This window comes from Ixodes scapularis, unplaced genomic scaffold (genome assembly GCF_016920785.2).
Source record: "Ixodes scapularis isolate PalLabHiFi unplaced genomic scaffold, ASM1692078v2 PGA_scaffold2__306_contigs__length_199485367, whole genome shotgun sequence".
Lineage (NCBI taxonomy): Eukaryota > Metazoa > Arthropoda > Arachnida > Ixodida > Ixodidae > Ixodes > Ixodes scapularis.
Window position 1 is genome coordinate 23900261 of NW_024609857.1, and position 23202 is coordinate 23923462.

Here is a 23202-nt window from a genome sequence, read left to right on the forward strand (position 1 = left end):
GAGTGGAAACTACGGTCTCGAGGAAAAAGTGTTCGAATGAAAGTAGCTTTTTTAGTGCAAAAGGGCCGACCTACATGATTGTAGGTAGGCCCTTTTGCAGCGGAGCTGTTAAGGGCTAGTTTCCCCAGGATCATGTCCGGTACCAAACAAATGTCGATACAACACTCTGGTTGCCGCCGTCGCTCATGGATGGCGATAGCTGTCCAGAGCGTTGTTTGCCGGTTGTCTGCATGCCGCTGTCGCTCGTAGATCGCGGCAACCTTTCCAGCCTTGGCGACCAGACAACTGGTTGCTGCCGTCGCTCATAGATGGCGGCAACATTTCTTGGGAGGAAGAAGAGCAAGAACGGAAAGAGCGGCGATGTGCGCAGCAGCGCAAATGGTTCCGCAACCGCCGCGAGGCCGCTGTCGTTTTAAGTTCCACTGCGTCGAGCGCCTCAGGTCCTCATGCGAAAAAAGAGCACATCACTCGCCTGGAAAGCCACTGCCGAAAATAGAAGCTACAGCTCTGCTGCTCTTCCTTCTTCACCAGAATGGAAAAGCTGAAAGTTCTTTTTAAAAAAATATTTGGAAATACTGAACTGGGCAGGTTGGCATATATAATCGGAACTGAAGCATTCCCATGGGCAGCTCATTATAGTACCTTTGAAAGGTTTTAAAATGTGCCGCTCAATAGAACTAATTGCTGCAACGCCGTTTCTTCGTGTCTCAGTGGATGGCCCCTGTCACGGTGCCCGTGCGTGCTCGGGCTAGTTAGAATGGGATAACCGGAAAGAATGTGCTCATTGCTCGGCCCGTTAGCTTCTCGTACTCGTCCGCGCCAGGCAAAGCATTGGAGACAGTGCGCTTTTCCTTCGGGGCAGCTTCCTCGATCATTCCAAGGTGCCTGCAATCTGACTGAGGCTTATTGTGGAGATTGCACCATGCAACGAAGATTTCGGTTGCTTATCCAAGACACCTAGGTGACCGAAGTTAATTCTCGGTCTTCTGCCGCTCCGGTGCGTAAAACCGCAAAATTAGACTCCTGCGGAGAGCAGTCGTGCACATTGTTTCATTTCTCCGACCGGTTTACGGAGGCAGTAGCTTTCACCCTTGCCAGATTATGTTGACACGAAGGGTACTACACCATTACCAGTCCGCCCGTTACACTCACTCACTTCCTTCCGCGCGGACCTCCCTCGCAGGTTATGGGCGGCCTGGACTCGAACATGTTCAACTACTTCAAGATCCTGATTCTCCAGGGCCTGGTGGCTGCACGCAAGCACCACGAGCGCATTGTCACGCTCGTTGAGATCCTGCAGTCCAACGCCCGGCTGCCGTGCTTCCAGTGGCACGGAGCAAGCGCGGTGCGAGCCCTCCGCGATCGCTTCCACATGGGCTGCACTGACGAGCGGCTCCAGATGCTCGTGGATACCCTGGTCGAGAGCAGCATGCACTCTCTCACTACCAGGCTCTATGACAACTTCCAGTACTTCACCAACGGCATCCTTTGAGGCATCCGCGTGCCGCTGAAAAAAACCTTCTCACGCTTCACCATGCCGCACGCTGTGGCATCCATCCGTTGCTCGAAAAGTCTGGAAGCCGAGAGAGTCAATCGGCTCTCTCGGCCAGTGGGGAAGATGACGGAAATCGTTTTATTTTCCTTTTTTTAGGCGTGCACGTGTCCTCTGGTACTCGAGGCTACCGCGAGCTTGTACATAAGGCGCTCCTTTGGTTTTCTTTTGTCCGTCGCGGTGACTGCAGGTTCGGCCCTTGTCGCACCCGTTCTTCCTTTTTTTTTTTTTTTAACTCTTTTCTTAGAAATGTGCCAGTTGTCTTTACATTGTGTATATATATATGTATACATATTTCATGTTTTATACGAATGTGGTGAGGTTTTTTTTCTTCTTTCTAGACTGGTGACTCGGCATTTCCAAGCAGAGTTTGTGCTACGATGTGAAACTGCATGGTGCGTCTACTTCTTTTCTTTTTAATCTCGCGACCTCGTGTTACGTTTTGAGTTATTGGTTAGCATGGGTTTTTTTTTTTAAGAGACGCAAAAGCTTATGGGGTAGAATTACGAACACTTGGATGAGGCCTAAACACCTATGTTAATCAATAGAAAACCTTTTTTCTTTTCTTTTTTTACATTTTTTGAATACTTTTTGTAGTACTGTCATATTTGCAAACTTGCCGTTTTATGGCGCTCCGAAACAAGGCTGGGGCATGGAACAGTGCTTTTCTTCATCTCAGTTCCGATTTGTCGGAGGTGTCGCAAAACGCGGCTTAATCTACTACATTCAGTTTCGCTTGTTTGCCTATTGTACACTTGACGATGACGTACAATCGTGATTGTGAGTCTTAACAATGTTAGATGATGTCATGCAGATTGATTGCACTAGTTAAAAAGAAAAAAGCTGTCCAAATGGGGCTTGTTTGTGCAGTGGACTATGCCAGACTCTCAATCACCCCCAGACAGTATGGAGTTGGTGGCAGTTTAGAGGACCAGCCCCAATCCAGTAGAACCAAGATGCTGCCAAGTCTTCAGCTCTTGGGCCCTGTACATACTAAGACCATTGTATAGTTTCGTCGCAGAAGAAAAAAAAATCCTCTTGAGCATCGACTAAACAATGCAGAACTCTGTGCGCCACTGCCTCGTAAATACAGTTGCCTAATTTTACACGAATTGGCCGAATTCACCAAAATAAAACACTTCATGTTAAAAAAAAAAAAAAAAAAAAAAAAATCCTTAATACTGATATGGTGGCATGCCTTGTAGGCTATCCAATCATCTTGGTTTTTGTTTTTGCTGCATGCGCATTTATAACGTCCGAGGAGAGCCGTGTTTCCCAGGGTTGGCGTCCGAAACCAACCGATTGCCACACCACCAAATGCATTTTCATACACTATGCGCTGGCTTGTTTGCCGTGCAACAATCCGGGCCAATTTCCACCCATGCAGTTGCTGGTAGTGTGGCAGCGGATAGCTACATTGTGTACTGTATATAGCCTTTATCTTGAAGGATTGCTCAAAAGCCAGAGGTGTGGCGTAGCTGTAGCTGCAGAGACGGAAGGGTTGCAGGCGTCATTTCGGCTTTCTCATGATTCGCTAGTTTTATTGATGGAGCTTTCTTAATTTTTGTCCACTCAAATTTTTTTTCTTTATGGTTCGATTTAGACGCACCGACATCAAAATGCATACCAGCTGGTTTTTCACAGTACAGGCCCGTACATATGTATAACAGTATCGTGGCATATTGTATGTAGCGAATGAAGAGCCATTGGTCTGTTTAGCTGTTCTTGGTACTACCTTGTTTCTTTTGTCATTAACTCGCTGGTGCTGGTTTATTTCTTCTACTCACACTTATCGTTTCCATGGAACACTTGACTTTGGGTCAGAAATCCGTTTTCGTGAGTGAACAGACACTTTTGGTACTTTGCAGATTAGATGTGATGTCGCAACATAATCCTTTCGGTTACGCCGAAATGGTCATTCCTCATTTTGGTGGAAAGTATGTGATAATGCACATTTTGGGGGGAAGGATAGAGCGTCGAGTCGGCGAGCCATTGAGAAAAGGGAGTTTTTCTGCTCGACAGCCGTCGCTGCTAGAAATCTTGCTTGATCCTTTTCTCGGTTACGCGTGGTACGGCGACGAGACTGTTTGAGGTGCTCTGAACAGGTTCGCTGTGTAGTATAGAGAAAGACATAAAAACCCTGGTACCTGGTTTTGCTACCTAGACAAAACTCGTAAAGATGCCTTAACCAGCAAGAGTAGCAAGCATTGGCACTGTACAATTGCGCTGCACATCCTGTAGGTGTTTGCGTTTAAACCCGACCTCGAGTTACTTCCAGTGCCTACAGGAGCACACTTGTTTGAAAACTGACCTGGGACCTTTCTCGGTTTGTGGGTTCTTGTACAGCGTTTGTCTTGTTTTTTTGTGGGCCTTTGTTTCTTGGAACCCATTGAAATGTGTACATAGGATGTTTCTTCTAACTCGTGGCATCCTGGTGTTCTTGTCACCTTGTATGCAGGATAAAAAAAAAAAATTTAAACCCTCGAGATTTATTGTCACAAACTGTTTCCTTGTTCAAGCAACTTGGAGCTTTCTTTTCCTTGCACATTGACCGTAACATTTAATCTGGAAAATAAAGTGCAATCGAGGCACGCGAAATTTCACTCTGGAGAAGTGCATATATGGTTTGGGTCTCGGCACGCTCCGAAACATTGGTTTTTTTTGCGGATGGTTCTAGTCTTGGTTCAAAGAAAGTTTTAAAATAATCAGTTATAATAAAGAAAAAAAAATTCAGAATGCAAGGTACCTAACCATTCCTCCCAACTTGATTACCGGGGACACGTGAGCAAATCCAGGGGAGTGACAGTACTCCCCCTTGCAGAAACATGTAAATACTAATGCTATTTTTTCATGCTTTTCTTCGTAACGTGTACATAAACTAGCAAGCGTTTTTATAGACATGTTCCACTTGCCCGTATACGATAAATCTTTTTGTAAAAGGAGACGGTTTCGGTACTAGCGACTGACAAAGGTCGTCATGGCTGCATGTAAATTTCCCTTTTTTACGCTCGTGGTGTGCACGTGGAGCGATGCCCTAGCGTTTTTAGGGGACCACCTATTTGCTAAATGTCCTGGCCAGCCTGCAAGCTTTGTAGGGATGAAGTATGTGTTTGATGGGCAAGTTTCGAAGATCGTCTCTCAGAGTCACTCACTGCTGCTGGAATGGGGTACAAAGATGCTGCTCTACTATCAATGCAAAACTAACACAACTTGAACGTGTTGCTATGTAAACTGTAATATAAAGCCATTAAAAAAATACAAAACTTTTTCCTACTGGTGGTTTTATCACTGAGCAGAGAATAGCTCCTTTATGCCAACCAAGCGCATGCGATCTTCTATCCTTTATAGCACTGAACACAACTCGACAAATGGAGCACAATACTACACTGTTCATCATTAAACTAATGGGGCAATGGAAGCTATGCGCTCATCTAACCCAACCAATCGCCAGTCTTTTGTCGCCTGACCTCACTCTCTGCACACGAATATATGCCGAGAACCTGATCACGTGCAAGACCAATGGTTGGCTGGTCTAACAAGGACTTAAACGAAGTATAGTTTGTTTCGACGCTGTCCGAGGTAAACCTGCATTCCACTGCCCAGCACAAGCTGACAGCAAGCTCCAAGTGCACCGATTCATGCGTTGCCATCTAGTTTTCCCAACTAGGAAATCTCTTCAGATCCATGATGTTAGGTGCCGTTTCATTTGTGTCCCCACAATAGGGGTGGACAAGCAATCCCCATCCTAACGCTGCTCTCTGGAGCATTCGTGAAATATTTTATCACCGGTTCTCCTGGTGCATCGCTAAAGGATCGGTTTGTGAGATATTTGTTGGAGGTTTATGGGTATTCCTGCAAGACGAATGATCACATAAAAATGTGTGGAAAATTGCTAGACAATTGTATTGCATATGTGAAACGTTCGGGTTTACTTGCTCAGTTGTTACCTACTAGTTAAGCATGTTGATGTTAGTCCGTGTCTGGTGGGATCGGTCTCTAGTACTCGAACAACATCTAACATGTTTGTTCACGTCGATCATCACCAAGTTTCCGAGCAGCTAAGTGCTTAGGTTAACGGCGCTCTTCGTGAGATAACTTGGTGCATACCATGCACACTTGTAGCAGTTCCCGGGATGGTGCAGTACATCACTCCTCAGTCGGAGTGCCCTCGCTCAATCACTTGAACACGTCCACCTCGCCCACCTCTAGCCATGTGACCTCTCCCCGTTAGCCAAACAGCTTCGTTCGTTCCTGCTCTCCCCTCGTCAACCAATTGGCGGTTGCTTGGGCTTTACAAAATGCTGAGCAAGTGACCAAAGAACATTCCACAATAATACATGCTGAATAGCACTGCAAAGGGACCTTGCTATACTCTGTTTCACCTTACGTCCAGCCACAGCAGATACCTGCTGTGGCTGGCAATCGGAGCCAATCCAAGGCTGTGGAGCATGAATCTCCAGACGTTTCTGCAGCACTTCATCATCCTAGAACAGGAACAAGCTTTGAAGGTGTGATGAAAAAGAATTGCTGGGAGGCAAGAGACCGCTCTCGTTTGTAAACACAAGGGGTTTGTAGATTTTTATAGGTACTCTACAAATGAAACAGCTCCGAGCAGGGTGCCTCTGTGCATATACCGAATGGACCTCCTGCTGTTATTTCTGCACTATCTAACTTTCTGCTCGCAAAAGATGCTGCAGTATCCAAGCTCTAATGCTCAAAGTTAGTACAGGAACTCATTCTTTGAGTTCTACTTGAATGTGCTGGTCAGGAGTAGAATGTGAGAAATCGCCGACCCTGCAATCGAGCTAGCCGTGCGAAACAGCTCGACTTGGATGACCATTTTATCAACCTTGCTTGGTCTCCCTGTGCACAGCTTTTTCACCTGTTTGTGGGTTATCCAGCGCAACCGTTTCTACAGCAAAGCTGTTGTACGGTAGGGTCTGGGAAAAAAGTGGAAGCCGTTTACAACTCCCTGTAACGCCGAATTGGAGCGCAGCTCTTGAGGAGGAGGAGGAGGGAAGGGTAGACCCCTCCTCCTCCCCTCAACAAAACTCGGGGGGGGGGGGGGGGGGGGGGGGGGGGCACGTGACCTTGAGGTGACCTTGGAAGGGGTCACGTGACCTTGGTTACGCCGACGGCGACGCCGCTCAAGCCGGAAACGGGCACCTAAGAGCTGCGCTCTAAAATGTGTGCTCACATTTTGCCAGAAAACTTCCCACTGGTCGTGGCAAGTATGAATAAATAAAAACGGGGCAGCCAGTGTGAGTCAGCTTTCCTTGGCATTATTAGATAGGTCCTGATCCCTAGTTATAATTTCTAGAGGTCGTCCTAGATGCTATCCTCTAGGCATCGTCCTAGACGTGAAGATGACAGCTTCGCTGGTCCTCCATCTTCATGTGAAATGGAAGAGCTCTACAATTTTTTTTCTTTTCACAGCAGTCGAGTGCAAGATGCATCCCGTACAGACGCCCCATTGTTTATTTCATGGATTTTACAGCAACAGTCCTACACTGTTTCTAAAGGGGCATTCACACGGGGGATGCTTTCGGGTAGAGTTGCGTGCGACGTCGGTGATCTGCCTAACCAGCGGGACTCCCTTCCCGACTCCAGCCATTCACACGAACGGCGGGGAGCCGAGAGGGACGTCAGTGTTATCGGACGCATTTAGCGGTCGCACTGTCGACAACGGGGCTCAGTGCATGCTAACGAGGGTAGAAAAATGGAGGCGTACATGAAACAGCAATACACGATGGTGACGGCGGCGCTGTTAGATACACAAGACGACAAACTGCTTCCTGCTAGAAAAAAAGGTGCTACTTGAATGGGTGGATGCAACACAGAACGCAGAATCCAAAACCAGTTATACGAGGAGCGGCTTGAGGACGGCATTGATGAATATTGAAGACTCCTTCGGGTGTCTGGGACGACATTTGCAACAGCGCAAGCCACGACAAGTTAGGTGATGCCACCGCTGGTATCACACAGCAAAATCTATAGAGTTGCCAGACACGTGAACAAAATACCGCCAATTGCTATGAGATCCTCCGCCAAGGCAGGGACCGTTTGTGTAGCCCGAGCCCGCGCAAAAGCTTCCCCATCCCCATGGGATGTCTATGTCAGCATGGCTCTGTGCAAAGGCATGGCGTTACTGTGTGATGCGCACACTGGGAAGCAAAGGGAAGGGATATCTCCCCCGTGTAAATACCCCTTAACAAACTATCGACCACTATATGTAGTGCCCACATAAACTTTCCTCCATAAAACAACAAACCAACGATATATACTTTGAAGGCAGCCACGGAAACACCACAAAGCAAAGGGAAGAAGCGATGGCATCTGCTCTACATAATGCTCTCGCCTACAAGTCTTGTTCTGCCTCTGCGGGGAAGCAACTGTGGCGATAGTTCGGACTTGCACATTTGCCCGGCATCGTGATCACAGTGGACACTCTGAAACGGATGTGAAGCTTTTGACCCTGGAGAACCAGAGGGGAGGGAAGGCATTGGCTGTCAGGTCGAACTTGGCCACAGTCTCTTGTCCCGACCTGCACATTGGAGAGAAGGAAAGGGCACGAGGAACTTTTGCAATGCTCCATCCCAGGAACTTGGCTCTACAACGAATCACTGTGTACAGGAAGGGGACGGTCTTGTGACCAAACAGATACTCGAATGAGAGGCTGAGAAGATGCGTGCAAAAGGAAATGGAGTTGCCGTCGTCAATTTGTATGTGTGATTCAATGCATCGTGTGTGCCGTGGCATGCTTTAGAACGTGAACCTTTTCAATAGATGGGTGTCTTAGTGCGACGAAGATCCGGCACATGCTTGGCAAGCGGAAAACGCGCCGATCTCAATTCACGACTATTGCAGAAATGGGTTTGCTGCTGTGCACCAATTTTTGCCATTAATATGAGGTGAACGCTCCTTTGTAAGCAGACACTGAAGGCAGTGCCACTGTTGTTTTGTAGCTCGTGCACCTACGTCTAGTGCATCGGTGAACCGCCAGTTTGCACCACTCCACTTATTTTAGTACGCTCTGCGAATGGGCATTGTTTTCTGAGTAGATCTGAAAAACTTGGGTGGCCACAGGAAAGCAATCTCGCCACAGTGCTGAGTCCAGAAAGCATTGTAACGAATGCATATAAGCTGGATTTCTGTGCACCTTTGCCCAGGGGCGGTAGGCATTCGGCTGGCAGGGGGGGGGGGGGGGGGAGGAGTCTGCTGAGATATGACGTTACGGCCAAACCGTTGCCCAGATCTATTTTGTTGACTCCATATTTGCTATGTCACCAAAAACAAAACTTTTGGCTGGTGCATATCAATGATTTAAAAAAAAGGCTCAAGGTACGCCTAAGCACTTCTTATGAGTTGTGAATGCGAAAGCATGCAGGTCATTCTTCCGCTCCCTTATTTCGTCTGCAGCGAATTTGTGTCGACGGCAGAGCGCGCCCCCTCCTCGTTGCTCTGACCTTAAACATTTCGTGTTATTGGCGCGCTGATGGACACGCAATGCCATGGGGTGGTGGTCATTGAAACTGACGCACAGCGGCCAATGAAAGCCTCATCAACGTGCGCCAGTCAATGGGACTGAAGCCGAAATCCATCAGCTTTACTCCGATCCTTTGGGATCAGGGAAACTAGGTGCCGTTTGGCTAGGCCTTTCGAATGGTTTCATAGCTGGGTGCTGGCTTCACTTAGAGAAAGGATTTAAGGTGCCGTTTGGTGCGGTCTATTTTTTTATTTTTTTTTATTTAGACATACTGCAGACCTTGAACAGGCCCCTGCAGATGTGGGGTACATACAAAAAACAAAACTATACATATGAGAAACAAGAAACACATGGCAATCATATGTGTTGCTTGTACAACGACATATATACATATGAACGCCATCAGCATAATAAACATTCCATAATCAATGCCTAATATACAATAAAAAAATGCATGTACAAACACCAGGAAAGGAGAACAATCACAAGGTGTGACTCTCAAGAGCACCATTGAAGTCGGGGGCAAAAAAAATGTCACGAGGGAGGGCGTTCCACTCCGTAATAGTGCGTGGGAAAAAGGAATACTTAAAAATGTTAGTTCGAGCGAATAGTGCTACTAGGGAATACTGATGATGGTGCCTCATTTCCCTAGATGATGATGGGGATAAATATAGACTTGATTCAATGCGAAGTCTGTTATGATAAAGCAAATACAAAAATTTTAGTCTCGCAATTTTTTGACGATGCTGGAGTGATGATATATTGTTTGCTATCATCAATGAAGATGGGGAATCTAGCCGATTATACTTTCCATAGATCAAACGAATAGCTCTCCTCTGAACCATCTCAAGCTGTGACGCATCCTTTTTGGTATTCGGGTCCCATACTATGCCAGCATATTCTAACTTCAGTCGGACCAAGGAGTTATATGCTTGTAATTTAATGGAAAGGGCAGCGCTTCTAAGTTTCCGACGTAACAAGCCCAATTTACGAGAAGCGGAGGAACAGATGTTTTGAATGTGTTGTGACCAACGGAAATTGTGGGATATGGTTACGCCGAGATATTTGTATTCAGTCACATCAGATATTACATCATTGTTTAATTGATAAGAGAACTTCAGTGGCATCACTTTTCTTGTTATAAGTAAATGAACTGTTTTCGTAAAATTTAGCTGCATTTTCCATGAGCGGCACCAATTGCAGATAGAGGCAAGGGAAGAATTCAGTGATATTTTGTCGGCAACTGTGGATATCCTTTTGAACAAAATACAATCATCGGCGAATAAACGAATATTTACATCTGGGCTAACAACTGAGACAATTACATTTATATAAGTTAAAAACAACAATGGGCCAAGCACACTGCCCTGAGGAACACCCGAGGAAACACCCAGAATACCGAAAGCATGACCACCAATGTCGATAAACTGGCTGCGATCAGACAAGTATGAACCTATCCAATTGATAATCTCAGACGGTATTCCAAGACACTCTAATTTATACAGAAGTTTGCCGTGTGGAACTTTATCAAAGGCCTTGCTAAAGTCCAAAAAAATATTATCGACCTGACCAGATTTTTCCAAAGTAGCGGCAAAATCATGAACTGTGGTGACAAGTTGACAGGTTACAAACCTGATAACGTCGGCTCGCTTCATGGGGCAGCTAATGCTTTCACATTAAAAAGTTGACCTTGAAGAGCTTAAAGGGGGGCAGTCACCCCACCACCCTCTAAATCTGCCCTTCCCTTTGCCCCATCTGAAAACCAAAGTTTGATCAAGACATCCCGTGGCGCTACTGACCAGAAGGTGTGAATGGCGTAGCTCCTCCAAGCCAACTGGATGTTGGGACGACCACGAACAGCCCTCAACTCCAGTTCCTGACAAACAACGAAAGAATAAGCGGCAGCTGGAAAACTCTGCACTCATTTACATTGTCCTACTCTATAGATCTTGTACACTGTTTTACTACTGTCTGCTCAAAACAGTATGGTTGCATTTTAAAGCGCAGCTGTTAGGCGCCCCTTTCCGTGTTTGTCGGCGTCGGCGTAACCGCACTAAATTTAGCGGGAAAATGGTCGTCATGTGACCTCAACACCAATTCAGTTTCCCCGCTAAATTTAGCGAGGAATTGAATTGCTGTTGAGGTCATGTGAAATCAATTTTCCCGCTAAATTTAGACGGCAAACTGGAAGGAGGGAGGGTATGCAAGAGGAGGAGGGGAGAAGAGCAAGGGGAAGAAAAGAGTAGGGCAGAGGAGGATGGAAGGAGAAGGAGGGGAGAGGACGAGGGAAGAACGGGAGGACGAGTAGTAGAGAGTATGGAGGAAGAGGAGGGGCATACCCTCGCCTCCTCCTCTTTAAGAGCTGCGCTCTAACTTCGCGATACATAAATTTGTAAACATTTATAATTCTTTTTAAAAATTATGACATGGCCAGGGTTATTGTACACTTAAGCAGCTTAGGATTCAGCATTCAGCTTGGTTTCATATGCCTGAACCCCTATGCTGCAACAAACGACGCACTAGCCACCTGCTAAGAAGAAAGATGGCTAACAACTTGGGTTCTGTGCTTCTGGAGTTTATTGTTGGCAAAATTCTGAGGGTGTTCTGTAAAAGTTTATTTTGTACCACAGTGTCCAACAGTTATTTCCGTTTTCAATATTCAGAGCTTAAAGTTGCTGTATTCCAAATATGGTAAAATTCGACATAAAAAGCGATAATATCCGGACTTTCAGGGTCTCTTAGACTTGCAAGCAACGGCTCCCATGTCACTCGACTCCTGGACATAGCTTAAGTTCTATTCCCATCCTTCTGAGTTCAAAAGTTTCACACCTTCACCAGCTCCCTCGCATTCTTACATTGTATTTTAATTACTTACAGTCCCTTAACAGAGCCTCCAAAACCCCACCCCCCAATCCCAGAGTCCCAAAATTGTTGGTGGAAAAGCCCAGTCGTCCCTCCAGCAAGTCAAATTTGCACTTGTTTCATTCTGCAAAACAAAACGTTTCCAGACGTCGAGGAAGATACCAACCATGTGGAAGACCTGTTCCGGATGCGGCTGCTGGTCCAGCACCAGCGGCCTGCTGCGTCGGTGACTGCTGTTGGCCGAGCGGCCGGTGCCCTTGGCGCTGGCGGCCTTCTTGAGCACGGCCCTGAGCTTGGTGCCCTCGAGCCAGAACTTGCCCGTCAGCACCGACGAGTACAGAGGCCTCCGGGACCTCAGCTTGCCCAGGGACAGGTACGGGTTGTCCGGAGTCGTCAGCATCAGCACAGCACCTGCGTGCAGTAGAAACCAAAGGGGTCTCACGAGGACCTCGCAGCAAGGCTCCCTCATTTTTGGTGGGGATATTGGTGGCCGAGTGTTTTGGCACGCCTCAGCTCGGAGCACATGGAGCGAAGTTTGCACTGCAGAGCGCAGGGATCCTGGCTTCAATCCACACCCCTGCCTATTTCGATCTGGATAAGCGTTGTACCGGCGTGCGGTCGTGTAGTATCACTACTGCGCGATGCACGTCGACCACCTCCAGGCTACAAGTCGTACCGCACTAGCTGAATTTCTTGTCTCAACTACAGTCAACTTGCCTCAAAGGCAGACCGACTTTACGCTGTCTAAACACAAAAAAACTAATTTGGCTTGGTTTGTTTTTGGTGGAATATGTGGATCTACACTCCATTTCATCCTTAGTGTAAAACAATTAAGCGAGCGTGTGACTTTGTTTAGTGCCTCCTTTGCACACGAGGATGCATGCGAACGAGACCTTTGGCGAAACCACATGCTCGTAGTATACTTATACTGCAACATAAGATAATGAGTGTCTTCGTTTAAGTGAACAAAAACTTTAAAAAATGTATCCATGGGCATTACCTTCAGGAAAAAAACGCAGATAACGAAAATATTCCACCAAAAAGCAGGGCCGGTAGCTCGAGTCCTGGAAGGACGACTCTCCGTGACGGACGTACGTCGTCTTGTTGATGTAGACACCTGAACAAAAAAAGAAAAACATTGTGAAACTACACATTTGAAAAGGAAAAAATACAAAACAAAACAAAAAAATTCCAAGAAGCCAAGGAAACAGATACAAAAAAAATGTCTCGTATTATCTTTACACAATTGAACGCCTGCAGGCAAGGCGGATATATTCCTCAAGAAAGCGATATGGAGGCGAGCTTGTTGTTTACAACAAAAAGTGGCATGGATCCATTTCAAAAGCTGAAGTTAGCATGATTTTAGCCACATCCTGTTCTTACGAACTGCCTGCAGCACTTCAGGTACAGCCGCATTTCTACCTAATCGTCTCAAATTGCAGCCCATCCTTTTTCATGAACCCGAGGCATGCACAGATCTCGCCTCCAGCCCTCCTCAATCACTCGGGTATGCCAAATATTTTGCTTTACTTGAGCTACCTGTGCACTACACTAGCACTCACCGTTGTAACAGATACGTGGCCGGTAGATGTACATCTCCCGCCAGCTTTGATATCGAAGGAGCTGACCGCAATCTCTGCCCCAGGTTCTGCGAGGGAATTTTGGGGACGAAAACTTTGATCGAGACAAAGTGAACATGTCGATGCCATTTTCTAATTGCACCACGCAATTGCATTGCAAGTTAAACAATGAGAAAACAATTTTAATGCAGGCACCTCCTCTCCTCTTCGTGCATATTCTGCAACTGCTCAAACTGTTATTGACTTGGATAATACAACCACTTGTTTTGTTTGTTTCTCTACACAACTCGCACTAGATAATAAGCTTGCAAATTCAAAGTCCTGGTTTGAAATTCTCGTTTCGGCACTTTTTCGTGCCATGTGAAGATCACACACATGCAAATAGTGTTGCAAACTCTTTCCTCTGCCAAAATTACCTCGCGCACACCAGATGCCACAACTCGGGGTCCCTGGCACACAGGTAGAAGCCACGACACACCTGCAAATGTGATAGCTTTAGGACTGACCGCAGTAAAGCGTGCGAAGAAGCGAAGAAAATGCCGAGCATGTTGATGGGGGAACTACCCTGGACACAGATTCCAAGGACAGAACGTCCAGCTCCGAAGACACCACCCATCGTAGGATGTACATGAACACCTCCCTCGGAAGGTCGGAGAGATGTGTAGCCTGCGACAAACACGCAGATTGTGTGCCGTAAGAAAAACCGCCAGTAGAAAGAGCCAACACACGTGTCGAAGGACATTTTGGTCGCCAAGTGCATCAACGGCAACTCGAAACTGCATACTCTTTGTTCGCAGGCCACGTTGCAAATGTCCGCCGACGGATGTTTAACTCTGATGCGGTGATGGAGAGGCAACATATCATCGTCGCTGCAGGGCGACTCTTCGGTTTTGCAGCTGAGGACAAGGAATGAAGAACACGGTGGTTAATGGAAATGGCAAAGGAATTTTAAAGGTGAAAAGAGGATGTGCTTAATCAATAACATTGATACTGAAAGAACAACCGTCCTTTGACATGCTGCCTTTTCAACAAGTTGGGGCAGGTCACTCCAAACAGGGAGTTCCGAGTTCCCGCCTTCTTTTACATCTTGCAATTTGGATAATGATTTGCTTTATTTCCACTAGATACTTACTCCACATCTGAACTGTCACTTTCTTCATCTGTAAAATGTGGAAAATTTGCACACTCACAAGACAGCCACTTCATTGTGAATGTAACAAACTTGAGTGCGAGGATTCCAATACGTACCAAAAGACCACACGGAGCTGTCTGTCAGACGGAACTCAATGTCCGGCACCTTTTGCAGGGCCTGCCTGTAGTACGAGATGGCTGGAAACAAGACACCAAACGTCAGTCGCGGCCTCTCGGGAAAGAAGCTTCCATGGACCCGACGGCTGGGTACACTAACCGTCGTACATGCGACCGGATCTCTCAGCCAGGACTCCTTTCAGGTAGAGTTGCTTTGCCTGTATTGGAAAAACAGAAGACATCAGTATTGCGGCCAATCGCTCCAACCTTTGCGACACGCGTGTTTTATGCCAAGGCATTGACGAACTTGCCTTTTCGAACAGCCGCAACTCTTTCTCGGAGTTGTGGGAGGACGCCTCTTCGTCCTCTCCTTCCTCCGCTGCGCTGTCAGCATTGTCCACTCCACTCTGGTTGTTGCTGGGAGTGGACGACTTTACGGTAGATGGCTGATTGTCCTGCGTATCAGAGCGGTGTGGGATTTGCAACCGGCAATAGGAGGTGCGCGAGTGGAAATGTAAAATGACGCGTTGCATGGCAGAGTCGTATCGCCAATGCCTATCGATTGGCAACCATTTTGCCAAGATCTGTTTGGAGGAGATTGCACTTGGAAAGTTTCATTTGAACTGCTATCCGTTTGTACCCAACTCTATGCGACTGAATATAGGCACCAGCCCATCCAACTTAGAAATGCCTCTCTGCGCTGGCATACTCCAAACTAATAAAAAAAAGTTTTGCGTGGTTTGAGCCTAGCTTTGCACTGTAGCACACTGAAGGCTCTTGACAACACACTGTCAAAGCAATTTCCCAAAGAATGCCATTTAATACCTCCTTTCTCCAGTTTCAAGCAAACATTTTTTTATTCTACATTGATCTCAGGTTAGACTCTCAAGGCTGAGTTGCAGAATGCAACAAACGACACTGCTCATTAACAAGTTATTTTGGTTAAGCTGACCCTGGGATTGTTTATACTGCATGCATGCTGCAACGTTCACTAGTATACCTATTACTCCACTTCTTTGACAAACTAGCATCGAACCTTAGCGAAGCACGCCCCTTTACAGCTGTCTTAATCAGGTAGAGCGACTTACTTTACTTTTCGTCACGATGAGTGCGTGTTGATAAAGCGAATATTGATTGCTTAGCGCGCAATGCCAGACTGCACACACGCAAGCGCTGGGCCATTTACCTACCGCGCAGTAAGGCCGCACTGACAACAATCCGAAACCAAGCGCATCGTCACGCAACACAGTAATTTCCTAGCTGATTGTAGACGAATCACTTTTCGTCAATCTGCAGAAAGACTCCACGGTATGTTACCATCGATCGCAACTGCGAAAACACTCGACGAGTAACCACCCCGCGATCAATTGGACATTACGTGCTTGACGCAGACAGCAGGTAGTTTCCAAAAAGTCGGTCACATGGGAAAGATCCCTACCATTTTGTGCTACCAATATATTCAGGCGATACACTCTCGGTCAGAGTTGAAGCGAAGGACACAATTTCGGTAACGTCGTGCCTTCACAGCAGCCGCCATGCTTCTGAAGAAGTGCTCTTCGTTCTTCGCAAAAGAGCAGGGGCGCTGTTGGCGCCAGTTGGCGCTACTTGAGCCTAGCTTCACACCGGCCAGGTGTCGCAACTGATCGCCTAATGTAACATCACCTAGAACATAGTTTGTTTGTCTACAGCAAATCAGTTAAAATTGAATGGAGGGACATTCGAGATTCCAGAAATGGTAAATCCTTGGTAAATCGTTAAATCTCTTCTTGTGCTTTCAGACAGAAACGTCAAACGGGTAAGTGCGTGCCCTGAAGATTTAATAGTGACGTAATATGGATTCTGATTCTGAGCATTAACCGGTGCCGACTTTTATATTACGGTACTTTTATGTTACCTCGTGCTGTCGTCTGTCTTCTGCGCCGTTGGCTGTGCTCGTGCGGTGCATGCGGTAGCTGTTCAAAATACCGAGCGCGCGGCTCAAACCTGGCACCTGGCTCAGTGGCTCAGTTTCAGTGGTTGTTTGATACCACCGGCACCAGAGGACACAAACTCTGCTATTTCAGCTGGTGCGTTCAGCTGATTCGTTGCCGGGTCGCGAGCGATTAATGTTTATCTGACACCATGTGTCATCTGTTTGTCTTCGATGTCCCTCTTTAGTTATCGTAACGATTTATTACCGTGTACTTTCAGAACCACGGAAGACCGCAACCAACCAGCACTGTCATTCTCCGAGTACCAGCCATGATCCAAACACGGCTTCGTTCAGGGGCAGCTGCTGCTAAAAGGATCTCGACGCTGACATCCGATGTTCCTGCGGTAAAAACAAAAAAGAAATCGAACCAGTCGAATCGAACCAACGGAGGTGAAGACAAGCCCAGGGTCAAAGAGGACATACTTGAACAAGCCACATCATCTAAGAAGGTTTCCCAACGTAAAGCGAGGTCGGTGCCCGTCAAAATAGAGTACTCCGATGGTGCTCTGAAAGAAGAACACTCGGCAGGAGCCTCTCCCTATTTCACCTGGAAGCCAGACAACTGGGAGCAAGTCCTGAGTAACATCCGCCAGATGCGGCAGGAAAGAGAGGCGCCTGTGGACACCATGGGTTGCGACAAGTGTCCAGACCAGACACTTCCAGAAAAGGTGAACATTCCTTTGATGACGGGGAGAAAAGGAGAGCAACATAAAGGAACAAAACATCTGGAAAGACATTTTGTCCAGTCGTCGTCCTTTATGCCACTTTCCTTTAATCCTTGTAATTTACCAGTGCACTCTAATTCGTAAAGTTCCTTTTACGTAGACTGTTGAGCCCATTGCTCTTAATTGATTTGAAGAACGCCGAAAGACACTACGGTAGTACAGAGCTGCACACGCCAAATGACAAACACATCACTGCTCAGGTAATCTAATGCTTATAATGGATGGAATCTGAGTAAAAATAAAAGTCCAAGGTTGTAATATCTTACTGGGCACACATTCATCATCTGGCTGTCCCACAAAGCTAAATAGACGAAACCATGTACACTGAGTGAGTAGGGTTGGTTATTTTTATATTTCAGGGCTGCAAAGTTGGTTTGCATGCATTTAGTTTCCTTCATTTACACTTTTGTCATTGCAACCACTCAATACCGCCCCCTCCCCCCTGCAGATGGGGTCCCCCATTACTTCCACCAGTCCAGAAGGGATATCCCTGAAACATATCTGGTTGAGAACCACTGCTCTAAAATAAAAACAACGCAAAAAAAACAAAAACAAATTGAAGAATGAGTTAGAAGATTGGACAGACCAAGCTTTATCCAATTTTTTTTACTTGTTAATCTTTTTTTTTTTGCGCTGTTTTTATTCTAAGTGTATCACCAACTAACCCAAGAGATATTACTGCTCTAGAATGTGTGTGAGCAGACAAAGGTCATGTGGTAGGATCAACCAAAACTACTCAAAAACAGATGCGCTGACACAGTCATAGCCGTAGACAGAGTCCTTTATGCTGATAGAGTGTCTCCTGCCAGGCCACATTACGGAGGTTTTTTCTTTTGGCCACTCTGCTCTGCAAGTGCTAGTCCAAATATGCAGTTAGTAGCTGGTTTATTTCTTCAGCTCTGAGATTTTGTTATGCCTGCAATTGATCACTATATTCAAGCGCCAGTCATCTGTCATTGATCTCCAAAAACAGAACTTACAAATAAGCTTTATTTCTTTTGGCTTTAAACAAAACAATGCTTTCTCAAACAAAAAAAAATAATCTGGCAATGGAGCGCACGGGTTTGCTGCGCCTCCTAGATAGCGCCCGTCACGACACTGAATTTTGGCTGTGGTAATTTTTGAGACTTAATTTATTCAAAATATTCAAAATTCGCTTTTCACAAAACAGGATCATATAATTTTAAGAGATAGTAGCAGGTAACCAAGTTTGGAGCTGCTGATTGTGTGTGCAGCTCAATAATAATAATTCGGTTGTGGGGATATTTATACAGTGTGTAGTTGGTCTGCCATTAAAGTTGCGACGAGTCACACGCTGTAGATGAGCAATTTAGCCAGTGCAGTACAACCGCTAGCCTGGGGTCTTTAACGTGCACCACGCAGTAGTGATACACGACCGCACGCCGGTACGATGCTCATCCAGATTGAAACAGGCAGGGGTGGGGCTCGAACCCAGGATCCCTGGGTTCTGCAGCGCGAGCTTTCGCTCCACGCGCGTCGAGCTGGGTGTGCGCTTCAGCCCACTTGGCCACCGATCCCCCTCGTGTGCAGCTCATTACTAATTACGATGGCGGGTCACCGAACGCCTGGCGTGCCTAATCCAGAGTGTCTGATGGCCAATTCGTATGGGCCTGCATCGCACCGGTGCAGTATGGTTCGTGGTACACAGAAGGCTAGAGGGGAGAGGGGTGCTTCCTTCTCTCCCTGCCAGTCTTTCGTGTACTAAAGTGGAAAGAGTTTACTGCACTGGACGGGTGCGGTGTACCCCAGACGAATAGGCCATGAAATTCTATGCTGCAATGTGGTGGAGGTAAGATGCCATCTCCGGGCTGCCCGACTTCCAGCAGTGGTTGCTGAACTGTCAGCATCTTCAAAAGAGTGCCAAACCCTCCCAGTATAGATGACTCTGGCCATAGGGCACTTCTGTCACTGTCTAGCTTTAGCACTAGTTCAATTACTTTTATGGTCTCTTCAATGCTTCTCAGCTGGTGAGGTACCAGCTCTTGGTGTCACTGATGCTGTCAAGTCAGACGAAGGACGAGGTGACCCACGCCGCAGTGGGCCGTCTGCGGGACTTTGGACTGACCCCCGAAGTCGTATCGGCTGCTGAAGAGAAACAGTTGGAAGAGCTGATTTACCCCGTCAGCTTCTACAAGGTGAGGTAACTACTAGTTTAACCCGTGCTTGAGATCTCCATTTTCCTTTCTACTCAATGAGAGGAAATGAATGCTCAAGATTTTAAGTTCAGCAATTCATATAGTTACATTTTCCCCCCCCAGATTCTGGTCTGTGTGTCTTATGCAATGGTGCAACTTATATGCATTTTCTTTTTTATAAGTATGGGCCTTAACTGTGCAAGATGTAGGCCCTACTGACACTTACAACAAAGGAAAAACGGCAGGGCACCCGCCGACGGACTGCTCTTCCGGCATCCAAAGTCAGTCCAAAGAGTGGCGGCAAAGGTCCACGGCTGCAGCGACTCTACGCGCTATCCTTCACAGCACTTTGTAACTATGTGCGACTTGTATAGACCTTTTTGTGAAAACAGCCATTTATAGGGGAGGGCACGACTTATAGACTGGAAGACACAGTATGTGCAATATCAGTGTATCCGTGTCAGCCTATTCTGCAAGAGCCCCAAACAGTACATCGTTTGGGGCTCCTCAAAATTGCTTGTTTAATCTGGGTGATGCAGAACAAGGCCAAGCACCTGAAGAGGACGTCACAGGTCCTGCTGGACGAGTACGATGGAGACATTCCGGACAGCATAGAGGGGCTGTGCAAGCTTCCAGGGGTGGGCCCCAAGATGAGCTACCTAGCCATGAGCTGTGGCTGGAAGCGCACGGTCGGCATTGGAGTGGACACGCACGTGCACCGCATCTCCAACTGGCTCGGCTGGCTGCCGCAGGCCACAAAGACCCCCGAGCAGACAAGGAAGGCACTGGAAGCCTGGCTTCCGAGGTGAAGGCATTTCCTTGCATATGCCGAGGTTTTTTTTTTTGCTGCCCGCATTATTTTTTGCAACTTGAGTAACCGGCCGGTTAGCATTGGTGAGACTGGTCTTTTGAACGTTTCAGCTTTCCGATCGGAAAGGGGGGGCGCCATTATCCTCTTCGGCGTCTGCCATCTGTTACGACTTTTTTACTTCAGGATCGTTTAGGGCGAAAAGAGAAATGGTTACGTTATCTATTATCTGGAGTTGACTGTATGCCGGAATCTGCTCAGCGACCCACTGGACATGGCTCAAACTGGCTGGACAGTTTGAGGAATGTTTGCTGACACAATGCGAGGATGAAGGCTTAAACGGTTTTTGCACTAGTTTGAAAAGAAGCAATGACCAGCTATGAAGCAAGTCGGAAACTCCGAACACTCATATTCTGAATGACTGAATGGTGTTGATATGGTGTTTTCTTTCTTGGATAACGATTTTCCCATTTTCCCATTTTTTCTTCTTCACACATCCCCCTTTTGAGCATTTGACACTAAACTTCCTCGAAGTGGAGTGCACGAAGCCATGTCCTCCCTTATTTCTCTCCTCTCCCCCAAAGGGTGGGGAGTGAGGGTGATTGAGAGGTTTTTCTGCCTCGCAGAAGTTTGAGTTTAAATGTCTGTCCAAGTTTTATTATTATTATTTCTTTTTAATTTGAGTAGAGATTTTGTTTTATGCTTTTGGCTGAAGGAATGGGTGGAGGTGGATGATACAAAGTAAAATTGAATGTGCTGACTTTAAGTTGATGGTCTGCACACTGTTTTGGTGCTGTTTTAGTTTTCATTTAAATTACAGTACAAAATTAGCAATTGGTTTTTGAGCGATTCTCCAATAACAAAACTGAATTTAATTAAGATTTCAACCCACATGTCTATTCTAAGGAATAACTTAATTTTACATTTTAATTACCTTTTCATTTATGGCAGGTACATCAGAGCAATTTGTACCTTTGGTACACTTCAGTAATGACTGCGGTGCAGTTTTTCTTTAGAATATAAAACGGCAAGAAGCGGCACCCACGGTATTGAAGCGATTGTCGCAGTGCATCCGTGCCGGGAAACATGCTCAATGGAGTTAAAAATATTTAAGTTTTGAAAATATTCCAAGTAGTCTGGACAATTCCAGAAAATTTAAAATACATTTTTGACTACTCTTGATTTAAATGTAAGAGCGCCTGGCATTATCCAGAAATATACTAAATAGGTAAGTCTACTATTGAAATTCAATTAAAATACTTGGGTATTGAAATCATTATTCTAAAATCTAGGGTTGTGCGAATATTCGAAATTTCGAATAGTAGTTTCGAATAATACACTATTCGATATTCGCTTTGAAAAGAACTGCACTATGCACGGGTGTTGCTTCTCCGCATTACATTGGTGTTCGGTAAGAAGCGCATATAACGGGGTAACCCGCCGCGATAATCAATATCGTAATTGCGTGCATGGAAGAAAAGCATACATTCAAAGCGGGATGGTGCGCCCGTGCCGACTGTATTTGAAGCTAAATGGAAACTTTGTGAATGTGTATATCTACAGTGTAGTAAAAGTTTCAGAATTAAACTTTTATGCAACAGTATACTATGTTAGGCGGAGATGCTTTTACAACCTGTGGTTCATCATGCGCAATTAATTCTTTTTTAACTTAAGATTAAAGAAAGATTATTTTGTATAGAAAGATTTGTAAATTCACTCAATCAGTATAGTTGGCCATCTCTATAGGATTCATTTTATGTCAAATCCGTCGTTTACTTGCCATCCCGAGACACCAGACCTTCCGAGGTCACAGTTCATAAATATAGATAGAGGTTAGCTTATAAATGAACAAGTTTAATAACCTTCACAGGTTTAGTTGGGTTTTCGTCTAAGCATTATGCAATGGTAGTGAAAGGCGTGGAAAAACTATTCGATATTTGAATCGAAAATATTCGGCCAAAACCATTATTCGCTTCAAACTCAAAATCCACTATTCGCACGAGACTACTAAAATCTGAAATACCATTTGGCTATGTCTCCTGCTTAGTAAATCTATGTTAAAATGTGTCCAACTGCTGCTTTATTTTTTCTCTTTTTGAACAGAGATTTGTGGGACGAGGTGAACCATCTTCTGGTCGGATTCGGGCAGACGGTGTGCAAGCCCGTGGCGCCAAAGTGCTCCTCGTGCCTTAATCTCCAGCTCTGTCCATACGGAAGGAAACAAGTCAATTCCAAGAAGAATTCCAAGAAGGAGGCAACTTGAACTGAGGTTTTTGACTGTAAGTGCCTCATTGTGTTGCGTTTGCTGAAGTTAGAACATTTTTAAAAACATGCAAGTATAAAAAGAAAAAAGTACCCTACCCTAGAGTATGACTTTACTTGCCTGGTTGTTCCGTCGTATACACAGACATGTCGGGCGTTTTTGAGTATCTATTAAATTTATTCATTGATTGAATCTGTAGATGTTTGCATAGCAGGAAGTCAGTCAGCATTGGAAAATATACGACACTAGAGCCACAAAATGAGCTACGATTAGGGCATCGGCTCTGTTCCCCAATATCGTTGTGGGCGCCGCCATCTTGGTGCTTGTGCAGAGCAGAATGCAACTACCGATCGTCGCAATTCAAAAGTGCGACTTCCTCAGCATTAAATTCAGTGTTAGGAAGCTTGTGTAATCTTGCTTTGCTCTGTTGCGAACTGTTTAGACATTTGTGGACGGTGGAAAAGAGTTTCCTGCGATTTCAGATAAAGCTTCAGAGAACTGGCAACCATGATTTTAAGCCCCAAGACGGATGAAGTGTCGTTACTCGGAA

At 46.0% G+C, this 23202-nt stretch overlaps 3 protein-coding genes across 8 annotated transcripts in view; 2 read left to right on the top strand and 1 right to left on the bottom strand.

Moving 5' to 3' along the window:
- LOC8035929 (phosphatidylinositol 4-kinase beta) overlaps positions 1–4825 on the top strand; it is a 32241-nt gene extending 27416 nt beyond the window's left edge. For all 5 annotated transcript variants that reach the window (XM_029985938.4, XM_029985940.4, XM_029985941.4 and 2 more), the window contains one exon: positions 1184–4825. In XM_029985938.4, the coding sequence (XP_029841798.3) occupies positions 1184–1492 (309 nt within the window). In that variant the 3' untranslated portion in view covers positions 1493–4825. The remainder of the gene's footprint in view (positions 1–1183) is intronic.
- Positions 4826–6996: 2171 nt separating this feature from the next.
- On the bottom strand, positions 6997–16290 carry LOC8035928 (F-box only protein 9). 2 transcript variants are annotated; one of them, XM_029985936.4, is made up of 13 exons: positions 16167–16290; positions 15040–15183; positions 14889–14946; positions 14729–14809; positions 14613–14640; positions 14265–14376; positions 14045–14146; positions 13897–13958; positions 13463–13548; positions 12901–13017; positions 12067–12311; positions 10838–10914; positions 6997–8096 (listed from the first exon to the last, which is right to left on the bottom strand). In XM_029985936.4, exons 1-13 carry the CDS (start codon positions 16167–16169, stop codon positions 7988–7990), a joined length of 1224 nt encoding a protein of 407 aa, XP_029841796.3. In that variant the 5' UTR covers positions 16170–16290; the 3' UTR covers positions 6997–7987. The 2 variants fall into 2 exon arrangements, with proteins under 2 accessions (XP_029841796.3, XP_040355273.2); XM_040499339.2 differs by having other exon boundaries at positions 14889–15183; positions 16167–16288.
- Positions 16291–16924: 634 nt separating this feature from the next.
- LOC8035927 (endonuclease III-like protein 1) lies at positions 16925–22844 on the top strand. Its single transcript, XM_042291778.1, has 4 exons — positions 16925–17368; positions 19411–19581; positions 20121–20386; positions 22493–22844. The coding sequence occupies exons 1-4, from the start codon at positions 16970–16972 to the stop codon at positions 22650–22652; spliced, it is 996 nt and encodes a 331-aa protein (XP_042147712.1). The 5' UTR covers positions 16925–16969; the 3' UTR covers positions 22653–22844.
- The last annotated feature ends 358 nt before the right edge of the window (positions 22845–23202 follow it).

What these genes read in the sequence shown, in the direction of transcription:
- LOC8035928 (XM_040499339.2), bottom strand. An exon ending in CAGCTCCGTGTGGTCTTTTG is followed by an intron (nt 14,641 to 14,728) that starts GTACGTATTGGA and finishes CACATTTTACAG; the next exon opens with ATGAAGAAAGTGACAGTTCA. An exon ending in ACGTGGCCTGCGAACAAAGA is followed by an intron (nt 14,147 to 14,264) that starts GTATGCAGTTTC and finishes TGTTTGTCGCAG; the next exon opens with GCTACACATCTCTCCGACCT.
- LOC8035927 (XM_042291778.1), top strand. Translation starts at nt 16,970, where the DNA reads ATGATCCAAACACGGCTTCGTTCAGGGGCAGCTGCTGCTAAAAGGATC. An exon ending in ACCAGACACTTCCAGAAAAG is followed by an intron (nt 17,369 to 19,410) that starts GTGAACATTCCT and finishes AATGCTTCTCAG; the next exon opens with CTGGTGAGGTACCAGCTCTT. An exon ending in ACCCCGTCAGCTTCTACAAG is followed by an intron (nt 19,582 to 20,120) that starts GTGAGGTAACTA and finishes TGGGTGATGCAG; the next exon opens with AACAAGGCCAAGCACCTGAA.